The sequence below is a fragment of the Bufo gargarizans genome, chromosome 3, assembly GCF_014858855.1.
Source record: "Bufo gargarizans isolate SCDJY-AF-19 chromosome 3, ASM1485885v1, whole genome shotgun sequence".
Lineage (NCBI taxonomy): Eukaryota > Metazoa > Chordata > Amphibia > Anura > Bufonidae > Bufo > Bufo gargarizans.
The window spans coordinates 345,243,285-345,263,434 of NC_058082.1; the positions used below are offsets into that span (position 1 = coordinate 345,243,285).

Genomic DNA, 20,150 nt, shown 5'->3' on the forward strand with positions numbered 1-20,150 from the left:
AGAGGATTTGGGTAGGTTGATAACCCAACCGAACCGGCGCAAGGTCTGCAGCGAGAGATCCACGCTGGCTGAAGTCAGTGACAGAGAAGGCGCCTTGATTAGGAGGTCGTCTAGATATGGAAGCAGAAAAACTCCCCTGGAACGAAGTAAGGCGAGGACCGGGGCCAGGACCTTCGTGAAAACACGAGGGGCCGTCGCCAGCCCGAAGGGAAGGGCAACGAACTGGTAGTGGTCGGACCCCACTGCAAAACGCAGAAAGCACTGATGACACCGTGCGATTGGAATGTGAAGGTAGGCGTCCTGGATGTCGATGGAGGCCAGGAACTCCCCCTGTTCCAGAGAGGCCACCACCGACCTGAGAGACTCCATCCGGAAACGCTGAAGACGAAGGAAGCGGTTCAGCCGTTTTAGATCCAGAATGGGTCGCACCGAACCCTCCTTCTTGGGGACCACAAAAAGGTTCGAATAGAACCCCTTGAACCTGTCTCCCATAGGAACCGGGGTGATGACTCCTTTGTCTAGAAGAGTCTGAACGGCAGCAAAGAAATCGGCCACCCCTCGGGAATCCCGGGGAACCCGAGAGCGAAAGAACCGAACTGGGGGAAGGGACGCAAGCTCGAGTTTGTACCCGGAAGACACAACTTCGAGAGCCCAGGCGTCGGAGACGTGCGCCTGCCAGAAGTCCCTGAACAGGAGGAGACGTCCCCCCACCCGGGTGGGTGGGGGCGCACCTTCAGGCGGGGGCCTGCTTGGTCGCTGGAGCGCGAGCAGGTTGAGATTTGCGCCAGGAGGGCTGGGTCCGAAAAAAGGGTTTCTTACGCCTGTCCTGGACAGGGTTAGCGGACGGACCTGAGGCGGAGCGAGGAGCGGAAGCCCTACGAGAAGACCTGAAAACGGGAGAAGGTGGGACGACCACGAGTGGAGCTCCTAGCCTTGGATTGGGGAAGATGGGTACTCTTCCCCCCCGTGGCTTCAGAGATGATTTCATCCAAACGGGTCCCGAACAAACGAGCACCAGAGAAAGGAAGGCTAGTAAGAGACCGCTTTGACGCGGCGTCCGCCGACCAAACCTTTAACCAAGCTCCCTCCTAGCCGACACGGCCAGGGCAGACGAACGGGCAATAAGAGCCCCTGCATCCAGGGATGCTTCACATACAAATTTTCCAGCCTGAACGATAAGTTGAGCCAGGGCACGGAGGTCTTGAATAGGGACGTCGGATTCAAGCTCCAGATCCAGCTGAGACGCCCATTCTGAAACCGCTTTACCAGCCCAAGCGGAGGCAAAGACTGGCCTAAGCGCGGATCCGGAGGCCGAAAAGATACCCTTTGTAAGGGCCTCTATATGGCGATCCTCAGTGGATTGTAAGGAAGAACCATCTGCGACGGGAATAGCCGTGCTCTTGGACAAACGGGCCACAGGGGGGTCGACCTTAGGAGGAGACGCCCAGTTTGTGATGCAATCCGCCGGAAACGGATAACAAACATCTAACTTTTTCGGCGGGGTAAACCGTGCATCAGGACGGGCCCAGGCCTTAGAAACCACTGACGAAAAGTCAGCATGGAGGGGAAAAACCGCAGAAGCCTGCTTCTGGCGAAAAAAGGAAACACTGGTTTTCTCAGGATCAGGAGGATCATCGCGAATTTTAAAGGTATCACGGATATTGTTTATAAGGTGGCCCACAGCGGAAGCCAGCTTTGAAGGCAGCGCCGAATCCATATCCCAATCGGAATCAACCAGCTCCCCTTCAGAGGGCAAATCCTGCAAGGAGGAAGGACCCGACTGAGAACGCACCCTTGGGGGGGATACCGAAGCATCCGAGGATGACCGGTGATCCGCCCTTGACCGCTTCTGGGATTGGCGGGCTCTGGAGGAATCGCCTGCAGAGAGAGACTCAGACGGGTCGGCCAGGACAGCGGACCCGGAGGGCCCAGCAGGGGAATCATCCGGCTGCGACAAGGGCAACACATCTGCAAGTCGGCCCACAACGCTAGTGAGACTAACCACAGCCTGGGAGAGGGATCTAGCCCAGTCAGGGGGATCCAAGAGGCCAGGGGGTGACACAACAGATGGCGGACCCTGCGATGGGTCTTTGCAAAGCGAGCAATGCGGGTCAGACTGCCCTTGAGGAAAGGGCGCCTTACATGCGGTGCAGGTATGATACCAAGGTCCCACAGGCACTAAGGGGTCAGACATGTTGGTAGGAGCAATAGAAAAAACCCCGAGTCCAGGCCAGGGGGCTACAGTGAGGAAGGGTCAACAGTCCTACCAGGTCACAGAGGAAGCAGAACGGCAGCGGCAGCAGCAGAAGAACGGCGGCGGCAACTAGAGCAATGGTCCGTCCTGCAGTGAGTTCCCAGAAGCATGCAGGCACGAGAGTGGGCGGGACTAAAGAGGCGCGGGAAGAAAGGCGTCCGGCCCCTGACTGAAGACCAAGCAAGACGCTGGGCCGGTCCGAAACTCCGCCCCCCACCGAAAACATTATCGCGCGCGATTCAAATCCCGCTCCAAACCATCACAGGTCTCCCCAATGGCCCCCGACGCAGCGGAAGCGAGAGGTAGGAAGCCGAAAGAGGAGGACCGGGTGTAGGCGTCCTGCAATGCAACGGCACAGCGGTCGCATACCCGGCCGCCCCCAAACAAGCCTCCCCATGAGCGCCGCTCAGCTCTCCTGGGACTTGTCCCAGGCGGTACAAACAGGGCGCCAGGCCGCCTCCGAATCGAGCAACGAGGCCATCAGCAAAGGGGAGCCTAGAACGGAACGGAGAGGAGGGGAAGGGGAGCGGAACGGCTGCACTAGCCACCTCACCTGCGACGTCTTCACCCTCTAGTCCATCCAGCTGGGACGCCCCTTCAGCCACTGGCACAAGAGTGACAGTAGCTGGAGAGGGGCTTGCAGGTGGGCGACCCAGTGCTGGCGGGATGCAGGGGAGCATGAGCTGCCCTGGTCCTCCTTTTCTTCTGTGGGGGAGGCAGCAGGGCGGATAACCGGCCCTGGTGCAGCTCAACCCCGGGAAAACAGAGAAGTCTACTGCGACTCTGTTGTCCCTGTGGAAAAATCCAAGTGAAAAAATTAAAATAAAAAATTAAAAACTCTAAAATCTTCTCAAGACAACTCTGCAGTGCAGAGAGTGTCTTGCCTCCTTGACACTAAGCAAAAAACTGGAAGTCTCTCTCTCCAGGCTGAGGGTATAGCTGCTGGAGGAGGGGCTTAACAGTCTTTTACTTAGTGTCACGCCTCCTATGGAGATAAGCTATACCCAAGAGTTCCTGTGTCCCCCAAGGAATTGGGTGAGAAATAGCGGTTTTGGCACTGTTTTTTTTTTTTTTTTACTGTGTTAATCTGGGGGGTTAGGTAATGGGATATTTTTATAGAGGAGATTTTTACGGACACGGCAATACCTAATAAGTCTACTTTTTTTTTTACAATTATTTAGGTTTTTGACTATATTATCTTTTTTGATACAAATCTTTTTTTGGGTATCTCTAAAGTCTAAGGCCCCTTTCACACGGGCGAGTTTTCCGTGCGGGTGCGATGCGTGCGGTGAACGCATTGCACCCGCACTGAATCCTGAGCCATTCATTTCTATGGGGCTGTGCACACGAGCGGTGATTTTCACGCATCACTTATGCGTTGCGTGAAAATCGCAGCATGCTCCTCTTTGTGCGTTTTTCACGTAACGCAGGCCCTATAGAAATGAATGGGGTTGCGTGAAAATCGCATGCATCCGCAAGCAAGTGCGGATGCGGTGTGATTTTCACGCATGGGTTCTAGGTGACAGTCTATTCACTGTATTATTTTCCCTTATAACATGGTTATAAGGGAAAATAATAGCATTCTGAATACAGAATGCTTAGTATAATAGTGCTGGAAGGGTTAAAAATAATAAAAAAGTTAACTCACCTTCTCCTCTTGTTCGCGTAGAGGCCGGTCTGTTCTTTAGCTGTGGCTGAAGGACCTTTGATGACGTCAGATCACATGCTCTATCACCATGGTGATGGACCATGTGATTGGAGCATGTGATCTGACATCACCTCAGGTCATTCAGTCCACAGCTAAAGAACAGACCGGCATCTACGCTAACAAGAGGAGAAGGTGAGTTAACTTTTTTATTATTTTTAACCCTTCCAGCACTATTATACTAAGCATTCTGTATTCAGAAAGCTATTATTTTCCCTTATAACCATGTTATAAGGGAAAATAATACAATCTTCAGAACATCAATCCCAGACCCGAACTTCTGTGAAGAAGTTCGGGTCTGGGTACCAAACATGCGTGATTTTTCTCACGCGAGTGCAAAACGCATGACAATGTTTTGCACTCGCGCGGAAAAAATCGCGCATTTTCCCGCAACGCACCCGCCTCTTATCCGGGCAAAAAACATGACGCCCGTGTGAAAGAGGCCTAAGGGTCATTTTTTTTTTTTTTTTTTATCCAATTATCTCATGTGGGGACTCATTTTTTGCGGGATGAGCGGACGGTTTTATTGGCACTATTTTGGGGGCTATATGACTTTTTTATCGCTTGCTATTAAACTTTTTGTTATGTAAGGTGACAAAAAAATTATTTTTTTGCACCTATTTTTTTTTTTTTTTTGACCGTGTTAATCTGGGGGGTTGGGTCATGGGGTATTTTTATAGAGGAGATTCTTACGGACGCGGCAATACCTGATAAGTACTTTTTTTACAATTATTTTGGTTTTAGACTATATGATCTTTTTTGATTCAAATTTTTTTGGGGGTATCTCTAAAGTCTAAGGGTCATTTTTGTAAAAAAAAAATTATCCAATTATCTCATGTGGGGGCTCATTTTTTGTGGGATGAGCGGACGGCTTTATTGGCACTTTTTGGGGGGCTATATGACTTTTTGATCGCTTGCTATTAAACTTTTTATTATGTAAGGTGACAAAAAAAACCTTTTTTTGCACCTTTTTTTTTTTTTTTTTCCCTTGACCGTGTTAATCTGGGGGGTTAGGTCATGGGGTAGTTTTATAGAGGAGATTATTACCGACGCGGCGATACCTAATATGTCTACTTTTAATAAATTATTTTAGTTTTTTTTGGGTGTCTCAAGTCTGAGAACCAGTTTTTTTTATCCGATGTCAGTGCTAAATTGGGATAAAAATTTAGTACTCCATGGAAGTGTGATACTCCCTGAAGCAACCGTCAATGCAGAGGCCCGGATGATCGGGGCAAGTGTCGCACTGAGTAGTTGTGTCCTTCCGTATCCCCCTCCTGCGACACACTCTGCACTTTTTTTGGGTTCGTCCCTTCTTTCCAGTATGGGGGACCACACCTGGAAAGTGTTGGCCAGGGACGATCCGGGCACCTACAGTTCCCGAGGTACTCCGGCCTGCTCTTTCCCGGTCCGAAAAGATCAGGGCCTTGAGGACTGCCTCATAGAACTGGAGGAATGTCCCTGTGCTGCCAGCGCTTTGGGATAGTACAAAAGAGTTGTACATGGCAACCTGCACCAAGTAGACCGCAACTTTTTTGTACCATGCCCGGGTTTTGCGCATGGCGTTATATGGCTTGAGGACTTGATCAGAGAGATCAACTCCTCCCATATACCGATTGTAAGCGACGATACAATCGGGCTTGAGGACCGTTGCCGCGGTACCTCGCACAGGGACAGGGGTGATGCCGTTACCATGAATTGTGGACAGCATAAGGACATCCCTCTTGTCCTTATACCTGACCAGCAACAGGTTTCCAGTGGTAAGGGCACGGGTCTCACCCCTGGGGATAGGTACCTGGAGGGGGTGGGCAGGGAGGCCGCGTTGATTTTTCCGCACGGTCCCACAAGCGGACGTGGATCTGGCGGCAAGGGACTGGAACAAGGGGATACTGGTATAAAAGTTATCCACGTAAAGGTGGTAACCCTTATCCAGCAGTGGGTACATAAGGTCCCACACAAGTTTCCCGGTAACACCCAGAGTGGGGGGACATTCTGGGGGTTGAATCCAGGAATCTCGCCCCTCGTACACACGAAATTTGTAAGTGTACCCTGAGGTACTCTCACAAATTTTGTATAGCTTCACGCCATACCTCGCCCGCTTGGAGGGCACATACTGGCGGAAAATGAGTCTCCCCTTGAACGCAATGAGAGACTCATCAACCGCGACCTCTCTTCCAGGTACATAGGCCTCCATGAATTTGGCCCCAAAGTGATCGATGACCGGCCGTATCTTGTACAGACGGTCATGGGCAGGATCACCTCGGGGGGGACATGCTGCATTATCGGAATAATGCAGACATTTCCGGATGGCCTCAAACCGGGAGCGTGTCATGGCTGTACTGTAAAGTGGGGCCTGGTATAGGACATCCCCACTCCAGTACAGCCTGACACTGGGTTTTTTGACCAGGCCCATATGCAGCACAAGGCCCCAAAATGTCCTCATTTCGGCTGCACTGACCGGCGTCCAGCCACCGGGCCTGGCCAAAAAGGAGCCCGGGTGTTGAGCGACGAACTGTTGGGCGTACAGATTCGTCTGCTCCACCATCAGATTTACCAGTGGGTCACTGAAAAAATGACAAAAAAAGTCATTCAGTGTAGCCCACTGTGGAAATCTGGATTCCTGATTGGCCTACAAAATCAGGAATCACAGGCTCGTATCGCTCTGGGCTACACCAGACAAGTTCACCGGCAGGGGGCTCCGGTGGATTTAACTGGTGGGCCGGGAAACCAGTACGAGCCCCAGAGCTGCTCGTACTAGTGTGGGCCACAGGGTCCCTAACATGGCGGTCCCCTTGCTCCGCCTGGCGGCGTCTCCGCCGCCTTGGGGGCTCATCATCGCTAGATGATGAGGAGGATGCGGATGACAACAGGAATGTGGGGTCATCCTCATCCTCACTGGGACTCTCGGAGTCAGAGGCAATCTGGGCGTATGCCTCCTCGGCCGAGAACGTCCGGCGGGCCATAGGGGAGTGTGTGTCTGCGTGTATATGTGCGTGTGTGTAACTCTTTATTTTGTGTGCGTGTGTGTGGGGGCACGGGTGTTCACGAACTCACCCTAAAACTAACAGAAAAAAAATAAAATAAACTAACTAAAAAAAGGGCAAAAAATGTGGGGAAAAAAATTCAAAACCGCTGATCAACCGTCCGAAGTTGATCAGCGGTGGGGTGTGCGATGCGCTAACAGTGGCCGGACACTAAGTGCCGGCCACAGTCAGCGTACACGAAAAAAGCTCTGCTGTGGACCCCAGACACCCTAACTTAGGGTGATGCAATCAAAGTTCAAAAACTAACTTTCCCTTTTTTTTCCCTGCCTAAACCAAACTTTCCCTAGCTGTCCCTATGTACCTGATGGGGTCCTGGGGGGCACAGATCGGGGTGCAGGCAGCGGTGGCAGACACGTGCAGGCAGCTCCTCTCTCCTCCGGAACACAAAAGGAGGAGGAGAGGAGCGCCTGCCTCTTGAATCTGCCGCCGGACCGCCCACAGACCAATCAGAAAGCGATCCTGAGTGGTGATGTCACCATCACCACTCAGGATCGCTGGATGGTGATTGGTGGGGTGAAATCACACCACCATCACCATCCTGTTCCGGGTTATCGGGACTTCAGAGACCCGAATAACCCGGAAACGCAGAAAACCGCAGGTCTGAATTGACCTGCGGTTTTCTGCGATCGCATACATGGGGGGGGTCACCGGACCCCCCGGCGCATTTGCTCCAAGTGCCTGCTCAATGATTTGAGCAGGCACGGGGTTCCGATCACCGCCCGCCGTGCGGCGGTGATCGAAAATGCACAGGGCGTACATGTACGCCCTGTGTCCTTAAGTACCAGGGCACAAGGGCGTACCTGTACGCCCTATGTCCTTAAGAGGTTAAAGAGGACCTTTCACTTGTATAAACTATGTGAACTGAGTATGCTGCCATATAGAGCAGCGCCCGGGGATCTCACTGCACTTACTATTATCCCCGGGCGCCGCTCCGTTCTCCCGTTATAGGTTCCGGTACCTTTACTCCTTAAGTTATAGTAGGTGGGTCTTCCCTTGTCCTGTGGGCGTCTCCTTCTCCTAGGTTTTTTTTCTCCCAGGCTGTGAGCTGTGCGCTGCGATTGGCCAGCGCAGCAGCCTAGGAGAAGGAGACGCCCACAGGACAAGGGAAGACCCACCTACTATAACTTAAGGAGCAAAGGTACCGGAGCCTATAACGGGAGAACGGAGCGGCGCCCGGGGATAATAGTAAGTGCAGTGAGATCCCCGGGCGCCGCTCTATATGGCAGAATACTCAGTTCACATAGTTTATACAAGTGAAAGGTCCTCTTTAAGACTGTAATAAATGTGGTTTGACAGTAGCAGTTTATCCATCAGTAAGCAGCTTTACAAAAGTCGCACATCTTTATGAAAAAGTCGCACATTTTTATGAAAAAGTCGCATGTTCTATTAAAAAGTCTCATAAGATAAGCATGGTCCTCACTGGAGTGAAATTGCGACTTTTTAAATAGTCCCAGTAGTAAATCTGTCTAGAGATTGATTTACATAAGAAAACACGCTCCACTTTCAGAAAACTGGCGAGCATAGTGCAGAGCAGAAAAGTCGCAAATTTATGCGCAGTTTTAGCGTTTGGGACTTTTTCACTCCATTATTCTGACCTGAGCTAATGATAAATCCGGCCCAAAGGGTCTTACACATAAATTGCAGGTATTTGACACCACTTTTTCCCCTAAGTTGATACGCAACCTATAATCACTGGAATCTTCAGTAATACTTACAGAACGACTCTTTAATCTGTTTTTCATGCTGGCACGTATAGCATCTAGGGATTCTTCATCAGGATTATCACTCTCCTCGTCTTTATCAAACAGCTCACCATCAGCTAAAAGACAGCCACTGTCATCAAAAGGAGGATGATCTTCTTCCCTATGTAGCTGATGGGGGGAAAAAAATACAAACATGCACTTTTCATTGCTTTTTGACAGAAATTGTATAGAAAGACAGAGGTGCTAAATGTGCAATATATTCTCCTGTAAAAGAAATACTTCAAGAAGACAAAAATCTTGTATGGGGCTGTAATAAGGCATGCAAAATAGCATGTAAATTTTTTCAGATTAGATATATAAAAAATAAAACTGTCAATATGAAATCTGAGGTCTACTACATGAATACAGTAAGGGAATTCTGTGGTAGCCTTATTACCACAACATACAAATTAAAGCCATGTGCATGAAAACCAACTCAGTCTGCAGAAGAGACAAAGTTTGCAAGGGCGTCAACACAATACTGGAGCTAGGCTGGTAATAGGAGGAATGGTAAAAAAAAATATTCGTCCAAATATGTTACAAACAGGGGGAGTACTCAACATCTCAAACATACAGCAAGCCAAAAGTAAAAAATTGATGTGGATGTTCTTTCTGAATGCAGCCCGTTGTTTATTGCATGTACCTTTTTGAGTCTCTCCCATTGCATGAAAATGGAAGTAAAAATAGAGACTGTGGTAACGGTAAACTAATGCGATTTACCAGGCTACTAACCTCATTACTTGCATTTGAACTCTGCTTCTTGTCCTTTTTAAACTTTTCAATAGAAGCCATTCTCTTTCTCTCTTTATCTGCTCTTCGTTTTGATTTGCCTTTTTCTTTTACTTCTACTCCAGTTTGCTTTTTGGAAGACTTTGAGTTATTCTGTTTTACGGAGGTGTTTTTTTGTGGACTGTCTTTATCAGTGGAAGCCACTATGGCATTTACCTCACCATCTGCAATAAGGTCTCCATCACAGTCACTATCATCACTGTCAAGAAGAGCGGCTCGGATTCGTCGAGGCTTTATCCTATCTGTGGCTTTGTTCTCGTTATCTTCGTCACTTTCAAGACTTGGCTTAGTGTTGGCAGTAACAGCAGTGGTGTCACCATCAGAATCATCACTTTCTTCAAAAACGCTCTTTTTTTTAGACTTCTTACGTACCAAGATATCGTCACCTGAATCTTAACAGAAAAACACCAAAAGATGTTATCCTGTTAAATATCATTTAGGATAGGTCATCATTATCAGATTGGCAGGGGTCCAAATCCCGGCAACCCTGCCGATCAGCTGCTACAGGGAGTGTCTGCACTCACCAGAGCTCTAGTAAGCACTGCCATCTTCTCTCCAAACACAGTGCCATACATCACATAGTTGCAATGCTTGGTATTGCAGCTCAGTGCCATTCACTTAAATGTGGCAGAGATGCAAATAGGCCATGGGACAGATGTATGGTGACGTTGCAGGGCCCAGAAAGAGGGCACAGCGCTCTTCTGACAGCTGATCAGCAGGGGTCCCAGGGGGCTGCTACTGATAATAGATTCATTAATACTAATTACCGGATAACACCTTTAATCCCATGTAATTATATTTTACAGTAATTCCAGAAAGGAGTGGCAAAGAATTGAGAAGAAAGATCAGATTTAAAATGAATTCATAAGGCTGAACTCAATGTTTTACAGCATTTTTCTAGGACAAAAATGCTGCTGCCAGATGTTACTTTAGAGTCTACAAGTATTAAACATTCTACATACTATGCTATTTAGGGTCAGTGTTGCTTTGTGAACACCACATATGGAGCATTTTCCCCGACAGGATCCTTATAAAACTTGAAAACCTCTAGAAAAGCACATGTTAAAACAGTTATAAAATAAAAATGCCAATAATGACATTAAAAATAACATGTTTCCTGCAGCATAAATCAGAAAAACATTCTTTTGGAAAGGATTTCCATGTATTCGGGTTAAGGGAGACGATCTTAATTTCAGAGCTAAATATACAGCTCTCATATGGAGGTGTAGTACTGCCATCTGAATAAAGGATTCACCAAACTATTCTAGATCATTTCATCTCTGCCTTTAGCAGTGCCTATTATTCCTTCTGGAAATGCATGAATAAATTGACGTGTTATCATTACACTTGTCTGACACAGTCCAATCAGTGCTGATAGTATCGGACTGTAGGTGTGCAATTGGAAAGTGTCAATTCTTACATTCCTAGGAGGAATAACAAAAGGAACAGCAGGCACAGTGCCAAGTTCTAACAAAAGATACTCCAGAATTGATATTTCATGTGGAATACAAGGATTTACTAACAAACTTGTATCTAAAATACCTCCATTCTCCAGGAAGTCCATGCTTTCTTGCTTGTCTGTAGGGGAATCCATTCTGCAGCTCCCCTGACCACTATCTGAATCGCTCTCCAAGACGTTTAGTCCAATCTGGTTATCTTCTACCAAATACGCCTTATGTTAACAGAAAGAAGATAAAGTGAAATTAAGACACGAGAAAAACACTCATCAGCTCTACTATGCATGTGTTAGAAGAACTTGGATCTGCACAGACAGATCTGCACTGATAATGCAAACGCTTGTATCCGTTCATAATGGATCCGTTTGCATTAGTCTTAAAAAAAAAAAAGTCTAAGTCAAAACGGATTCGTCTTGACTTACATTGAAAGTCAATGGGATCCGTTTTCAATTGCACCATATTGTGTCAGTGAAAAACGGATCCGTCCCCATTGACTTACATTGTAAGTCAGGACGGATCCGTTTGGCTCTGCATAGTCAGACGGTCACCAAAACGCTGCAAGCTGCGTTTTAGTGACAGACTAAAAAACGTAACGGAAACCAAACGCAGCCAAATTGATGCATTCTGAACTGATTCTTATCCATTCAGAATGCATTGGGACTAAACTGATCTGTTTTGGGCCGCTTGTACGAGGTCTGAAATGGAGCTCACAAGCGGACCCAGAAACACTAGTGTGAAAGTAGCCTTACTCTATTGTGCAGGGGGATCATCCCGCACTGTCACTGCTGCTCCAAGTAGCAGTTTAAGTACAGAAGTGTCTGCTTCTACTGGAACAGTGACTGCGCATGTGCCACCACACTTCCGGGTGCCGGCACAGTCGCTGCTCCAGTAGCAGTAGCAAAGCACAAGACTGACAGGACCGAGAGAGCAGCACTCATCTCAGTAGATGGATGTTCCTCTACTATATGTGCTTATACTATATAAGCAAATGTCAAATTTACTGGAATGTTTTTTTAACTGCAAATATGCTTCATTTTTTTGTCATCTCTAAAATTAATATGACATGTAATTACAATTTATTTAAGATGCCCCCAATTTTTTATTTTTTAAGAAAATGCCATAAAAATGAGAATTAACACGTGACTAGAAAGTAGAAACTTCAAGAAATGAAGTCTACACAGGTGGCTAGGATGTCTTCCGTGTGCAAAGCCAAGTGGCCCTAAGTGCTGACAAGAGAGGTGGAATAAGGTAGTATTGTGAAAACCACCCTTGATCCAAAACATTTTACTGCCAACCACTTCTACAGAAGTAAGGGGCTATTTACAAAACTGTATTTTCGGTCCACACGCGATCCACCATGGGGCTGCAAAAAATGCAGAGAGAACGCTGTTTGTTGTCGGCATCTACATGTCCATTCTGCAGTCCCACAAAAAAACAAAATCCTATTCCTGTATGTTTTACAGACAATAGGCAATTTTTCCATGGAGCCCGTGAAAAGTGCAGGATGCACACAGACCACATCCGTATTTTACAGATCTGCGATTTGTTGACAGCAAAACGGATATGGTGGTGTGAACAGCCCCTAAAACTAAAGGTGGATTTAGCTAGGACCACGCTGCAGCCAATTGTCAGGTAGGAAGCGTTCCTTCCTGACAGTCGGCTGCTCGTTCAGTGAAGGAGACTGCTCATTTACATATATCACAGTAAGGCTACTTTCACACTAGTGTTTTAGTTTTTCGGTATTGAGATCAGTTACAGGGGCTCAATACCGGAAAAAAATTGCTTCCGTTTTCTCCCCATTCATTGTCAATGGGGACAAAACGTAACTGAACAGAACGGAATGCTCCAAAATGCATTCCGTTCGGCTGTGTTCTTATACCGGAGAGAAAACCGCAGCATGCTGTATTTTGCCTTCTCTCCTCAGGGATGCAAAACGGATCCGTCATGACCCCAAAGCAAGTCAATGGGGACTGATCCGTTTTCTCTGACGCCATCAGACAATAGAAAATGGATCCATCCCCCATTGACTTTCAATGCAGTCCATGACAGATCCGTCTTCGCTATGTTAAAGATAATACAACCGGATCCGTTCATAACGGACGCAGATGGTTGTTTTATCAATAATGGAAGCGTTTTTGCTGAACCCTGCCGCATCCAACAAAAACACTAGTGTGAAAGCAGCCTATGAGAACGAGGAATAGCTACAGTGGCGGAAATAATTATTTGACCCCTCACTGATTTTGTAAGTTTGTCCAATGACAAAGAAATGAAAAGTCTCAGAACAGTATCATTTCAATGGTAGGTTTATTGTAACAGTGGCAGATAGCACATCAAAAGGAAAATCGAAAAAATAACTTTAAATAAAAGATAGCAACTGATTTGCATTTCATTGAGTGAAATAAGTATTTGAACCCTCTAACAAAAAAGACTTAATACTTGGTGGAAAAACCCTTGTTTGCAAGCACAGAGGTCAAACGTTTCTTGTAATTGATGACCAAGTTTGCGCACATTTTAGGAGGAATGTTGGTCCACTCCTCTTTGCAGATCATCTCTAAATCCCTAAGGTTTCGAGGCTGTCTCTGTGCAACTCTGAGCTTGAGCTCCCTCCATAGGTTTTCGATTGGATTAAGGTCCGGAGACTGACTAGGCCACTCCATGACCTTAATGTGCTTCTTCTTGAGCCACTCCTTTGTTGCCTTTGCTGTATGTTTTGGGTCATTGTCGTGCTGGAACACCCATCCACGACCCATTTTCAGTTTCCTGGCAGAGGGAAGGAGGTTGTCGCTCAGGATTTCACGATACATGGCTCCGTCCATTTTCCCGTTTATGCGAATAAGTTGTCCTGTGCCCTTAGCAGAAAAACACCCCCAAAGCAAAATGTTTCCACCCCCATGCTTGACGGTGGGGACGGTGTTTTGGGGGTCATAGGCAGCATTTTTCTTCCTCCAAACACAGCGAGTTGAGTTAATGCCAAAGAGCTCTATTTTGGTCTCATCAGACCACAGCACCTTCTCCCAGTCACTCTCTGAATCATTCAGGTGTTCATTGGCAAACTTCAGACGGGCCTGCACATGTGCCTTCCTGAGCAGGGGGACCTTGCGAGCCCTGCAGGATTTTAATCCATTGCGGTGTAATGTGTTTCCAATGGTTTTCTTGGTGACTGTGGTCCCTGCTAATTTGAGGTCATTAACTAACTCCTCCCGTGTAGTTCTAGGATGCTTTTTCACCTTTCTCAGAACCATTGACACCCCACGAGGTGAGATCTTGCGTGGAGCCCCAGAGCGAGGTCGATTGATGGTCATTTTGTGCTCCTTCTATTTTCGAACAATCGCACCAACAGTTGTCACCTTCTCTCCCAGCTTCTTGCTAATGGTTTTGTAGCCCATTCCAGCCTTGTGCAGGTCTACAATTTTGTCTCTGACATCCTTGGACAGCTCTTTGGTCTTTCCCATGTTGGAGAGTTTGGAGTCTGCTTGATTGATTGATTCTGTGGACAGGTGTCTTTTATACAGGTGACTAGTTAAGACAGGTGTCCTTAATGAGGGTGACTAATTGAGTAGAAGTGTCTAACCACTCTGTGGGAGCCAGAACTCTTAATGGTTGGTAGGGGTTCAAATACTTATTTCACTCAATGAAATGCAAATCAGTTGCTATCTTTTATTTAAAGTTATTTTTTCGATTTTCCTTTTGATGTGCTATCTGCCACTGTTACAATAAACCTACCATTGAAATGATACTGTTCTGAGACTTTTCATTTCTTTGTCATTGGACAAACTTACAAAATCAGTGAGGGGTCAAATAATTATTTCCTCCACTGTATAGCGATCCCTCATCCTCATACAGAATCCTGGTTTCTGAGCAGCAGATCGCTGTGACCACACGATCTGCTGCCCACAAACTATGATCAGTGGTGCCTGCATGAGTGACAGGATCATCCGATGAACGAGCGTTCGTTCCCGATAATCTGGATGATTATTGGCTCCTGGACTGGCATTTTTATACACTTGCCATTGTCAGCAGCACACCCGTGTACACAAGGGGGATGGACGTCTGACAATGATTTTTGTTGTTTGGACCAGTTTAAAGGGATTATCCAAGTTAGATGAAAACTCATGCAACCCTTGTAGATGTGGTAAATTAACAAAATAATTGATACTCACCGTCTTTTTCCCACCGCGGAGACATTCCGAGCACACAGCTCACTGTGCAGCCAATCACCAACCTCATCTTTGACACCCTGTTTACTGCTGATGCCAGCGATTGGCTGCACAGAACATCACCTCGACAGCCAGAGGAGAGAAGAGGGTTGAGTATTATCTCTTCTTGTTACCACATTTACAGGGGCTGCCGAAGCTTTTAAGGCTGCTTTCACACAGTCAGGGTATGATTTGCAATTTCCATCAGTGACTGCGAGCCAAAAATAATTAGCTTTGCTGTGGTTGATCGCATCTTTTAGGGTATGGCAACATAAGTGACGCAACCCAAAAATATGTGCAACTTGCTGTCACACAACTATGTCAGAACTGTGATTTGGCTTAGAAAAGAATAATAAAAAATGCCAAGTTGCAGGTGTGTTGCAAGTGGGGTGCAATGGATGTGTATGGGGCGAGCGGTGATCACTCATCCCCATGCAGTGGAAGTGATCACTGCCTTTAATGGAAACATGTCACCTGGATTTTGGGTATAGAGCTTAGGACATGGGTTGCTAGATCGTCGCTAGCACATCCGCAATAGCCATTCCCCATGGCTCTCTGTGCTTTTATTGTGTAAAAAACAAAAAAAAAAAAAAAAAACGTTTTTATAGATACGTAAACGAAGCTCAGATGAGTCCTGTAATCTTGCGATGCGCGAGCTAGTGCATGCGCAGTTCATTCCCCGAGGCTGATGCCAGCACAGGGAAGGAACATTATGCGCTAGCTTGTGCATCGCAAGATTACGGCGCTCTAGCTTTGACGTCAGGGAGCAAGGAGGAGATTTGGAGGATGTGGGGCGGTGCTGGCCCCTTCATGCTGGACTCATCTCAGGTTAATTTGCAAATGTATCAAATTGATTTTATTGTGGGGAACAAAAAAAAAACACAACACAGCTATGGGGACTGCATATTGCGGATGTGCTAGCGGAGATCTAGTAGCCTATGTCCCCAGCTCTATTGCCAAATTCCAAGTGACAGGTTTCCTTTAAATGCAGCTCCTCACCTCCACTGACGAGCAGGCAACTATCGGGAAGAAATGCTTCCTGATAATTGCCTGCTCCATCAGGCTGTGTAAATCCATCAAAATCGTTAGCAGTGCACCCCTCGTGTAAACGACATGAGAGAAGAGCAAGGACAAGGATTCCTATAAAAACCCTCCAGTTATCAGCACATAGAAACATAGTAAAGGAGCATTGAGCAGGATGCATTCTGGGTACACGCACATGCAGGGCGTAACTAAAGGCTCATGGGCCCTGGTGCAAGAGTTCAGCTTGTGCTCCCCTTCCCTCAGTGCTTTGTGTGTCTGCTTATGCAGCACAAGTGTCTTTGGGCCCCTTCAGGCTCCTGGGCCCGATAGCGATTGCTACCTCTGCACCCCCTATAGCTACACCCCTGCGCACATGTAAAAGGACCTTACGGTAGGTTTATAGCATTTTTTGGAGGAGATTTTGAGACAGATTTTTCTGCAAGTTTTTCAGCCAAAGCCACTGGATCCAGCAGGTAGGAGAAGTACAATCCTTTCTTTATATCTCCGATTCCTTTTGAACTCAGCTCTGGCTGAAAAGTCTGCCTCAAACCCTCCTCCAGAAAACTCAGTGTGAACCTACCTTTACACAAGACAATGAAGGCTCCTAAGAACTAATGTTAAGAGGATCATCGCCCCATGGAAGTGGTCCTCAACCATCAGGTCAGTTCAAACTTGATCCAACTGGATATGCGTTACCATAGGAAACAGTGAGAGAACATTATGTTAAAAACTGCATGAATGACTGCAGCAAGCACTGAAAGCAGCAGTCAGTGATGCAGGGTGTATACAGGAAGCTCCTACTTACATAGGGGAGATCAGCAATAAGTTCCTATATACTATACTAATATAGATAGAGATATATATATATATATATTCCACAGTAACTGAAGGTGGAGCTATAGACATACTAGCACATTACAGCTGGAGGTAAACGCCATGCTATAGTAGACCCTCCAGAAATACACCGTAGGCTCTCAGGCGGTGGAACAGCCGCAGACAGCCTTTGTTTGGTGCCAGAAGAAAGCGACTGGTATTACACGGCGGTAAACGGGCACCACTGCTACACATGCAGCACACAACCACCACAGCTCCTCTCACCTGAGCCTCCAAGCTGGCAGCCATGGCGCTCCCCGGTGACAGCTCCCGCCAATACAGCCTGCAGCCGCCTCAGAATTCGCGCTCCAAACAGTGGGCGGGGCTAGCAGGGCTGATCAACCAATGTGCTTAGGGCGACTGCTGACGTATTCTCGGGCTTAGCTGCTGAGTGACCTGCGCCTGCCCCAGCAAGCTGCTGACGTCATCAGTTGTAGGCTGGTTGTGTCCTCGTAGTAGAGGATGTCCCTGCAGTTCTGGTTTATAGCAGATGGTGGTGCTTGGAGGAGCCTTTACAATTTAGTAACATGTGTTGTGGGGGTGAGGGGAACAAAGTGGCTAAGGGTGCATTCACAGAACCGATTTTTAGTGTGTGGCTTGTGCAGCTTTCCTAAGGAATCTCCAAATACTCCCAGTCCAAATCTTTGCTCCCTGTCCTCCCGGAGTCATAACTTTTTTACTTTTCCGTTCACATTAGGGTATGAGGGCTTGTTTTTGTTGGACAAGTTGCAATGTTTGAACCGGACTTGTGGCTGACTCTATTCAGTGGGGCACTCCTGACCAGCCTGTCTGCCCCATAGGCTGATTTTAATTAGAGTAAGGGTCCATTCACACGTCCGTTTTTTCTTTCCTGATCTGTTCCGTTTTTTGCGGAACAGATCTGGACCCATTCATTTTCAATGGGTCCTGGAAAAAATCGGACAGCACAATGTGTGCTGTCCGTTTCCGTTGTTCCGTTCCGCATGTCTGTTTAAATATAAAACATGTCCTATTCTTTTCCGCAAAATTCGGATCCTGGTACAATACTTAGGCCCCATGCACACGGCCGTGTGCGGGCCGTGGAACCGCGGCCTGGATCCCTCCTGAGAGCAGGAGCGCACGGCGTCACTGGTTGCTATGACGCCGTGCGCTCCCTGCTGCCGCCGCAATACAGTACTACACTGGTATGATCTATACCAGTGTATTACTGTACTGTGCCGGCAGCAGGGAGCGCACGGCGTCATAGCAACCAGTGACGCCGTGCGCTCCTGCTCTCAGGAGGGATCCAGGCCGCGGTTCCACGGCCGTGAACAACGACCGTGTGCATGGGGCCAAAGTCAATGGATCCGCAAAAAACGGAAGACATTCGGATGTCATTCCGTATGTCTTCCGTTTTTTGCGGAATCCGTTCCTGGAAACACATAGCAAATTTTTTTTTTTTTTCAATTTTTTTTCAAAGAAATCCAAACAACTTTATTTGATTATTGAATGTATACATGTTTCCGTTTTTTGCGGATCCGCAAAAAACGGATGACATACGGAAACATTTTCAGGAACAACGGATCCGCAAAAAACGGACTGAAATTCGGATTATAGAAAAATACTGACGTGTGAATGTAGCCTTAGGCTATTTTCACACTAGCATTAATATTTTCCGGTATTGAGATTCGTCATAGGGTCTCAATTAGGGATGAGCGAATCGACTTCAGATGAAACATCCGAAGTTGAAACTTAGTTCTAATACTGTACAGAGCAGGACCTCCGTATAGTATTAGAATGTATTGGGCTCCTGCTGAAGTTATTGCTTTGCGAAGTCTCGGGAGACTTTGCGCAATAACTAAATAAGTTAATTTGTACTGTAAAAAAACATTTCTCAAACTCGGGTTCTGTTCCAAGTGGTACGGATCCATCATGACCCACAATGCAAGTCAATGGGGACGGATTTGTTTTCTCTGACGGATCCGTCTCCCATTGACTTTCAATAGAGTTCATGACGGATCTGTCTTGGGTATGTTAAAGATAATACAACCGGATAGTTCATAATGGATGCAGATGGTTGTAGTATCAGTAACGGAAGCGTTTTTGATGAACTCTGCGGGATCCAGCAAAATCGCTAGTGTAAAAGTAGCCTAAGTATAAGGGTCCATTCACACGTCCATAGTGTATTGCGGATCAGCAATTCCCGGCCATCACCTCCCATAGAACTGCCTATTCTTGTCCGCAATTGCGGACAAGAATAGAACATGTTCTATTTTTTTGCGGAGCCGAAGCCCGGTAGTTCGGGCCGTGCTCCCGAAATGCGGAGAGCACATAGTGCGCTCTCCGCATCCATTCCTGCCCCATTCAGAAGGAATGGGTCCGCACCCGTTCCTGATATTACGGAACGGATGCGGACCCATTTGCGGACGTGTGAATGGACTCTAAAGCCGTAGCCTCCTCTCCCTGCACTCACTGGAAGCCTTTTGGCACCAGGAGAGGTATAGAGTGGACTTTCATTGCATTCATTGGAGGCCATTTGGCACCAGGAGAGGTATGGAGTGGGCTTGGCATACATGTTGGTACTTGCATTCCGTGAATTCAATGGAGGCCATTTTGGCACCAAAATTAACTAAAATCTGAGTGGGCCCAGCATGCACGTGGAACCTGCATTCCCTGAATTTTATGATAGCCGTCATGGCACATAACAGGTTCCCGTCTTATAGAGATCGCTTTGACGTATGGCAGACGGGCCCAAATAATTTTGTACAAAATGTATTTGCTAATAATCTCATATTTACTTAATAAGCATAGCATTAGCATCAGAATACTTTTTTGCACTTTATTCTATATTAATTCTCCAGGAATTAAGAAAATGAAAATACTTACCGGTAAATATTACTTTATTATAAATATATTCCCAAATACCTTTCATTATTTATAATTGCTCATTTTGTCTAGGGAGCAATCATTAGGAGAAATAAAATGGCTGCCATCCTATTAGTACACACAAAACCTGCCCTAATCACACAGGAGGACAAGTTACTTCACAACACTGAGATACAATGTCAGGGATTATGATCCTGAATACAGCTGATAAGAATCTAACTGACAA

General features: G+C 46.9%; 1 protein-coding gene across 1 annotated transcript in view; it reads right to left on the reverse strand.

The window, feature by feature from the left end:
- CLSPN (claspin) overlaps nt 1-17,384 on the reverse strand; it is a 63,796-nt gene extending 46,412 nt beyond the window's left edge. The window contains exons 1-4 of the mRNA XM_044285078.1: nt 17,306-17,384; nt 11,074-11,203; nt 9,475-9,923; nt 8,716-8,871 (exon numbers count right to left, since the gene is read on the reverse strand). Coding sequence (XP_044141013.1) covers nt 8,716-8,871; nt 9,475-9,923; nt 11,074-11,203; nt 17,306-17,329 — 759 coding nt within the window. The 5' untranslated portion in view covers nt 17,330-17,384. The remainder of the gene's footprint in view (nt 1-8,715; nt 8,872-9,474; nt 9,924-11,073; nt 11,204-17,305) is intronic.
- Nucleotides 17,385-20,150: the final 2,766 nt, after the last annotated feature.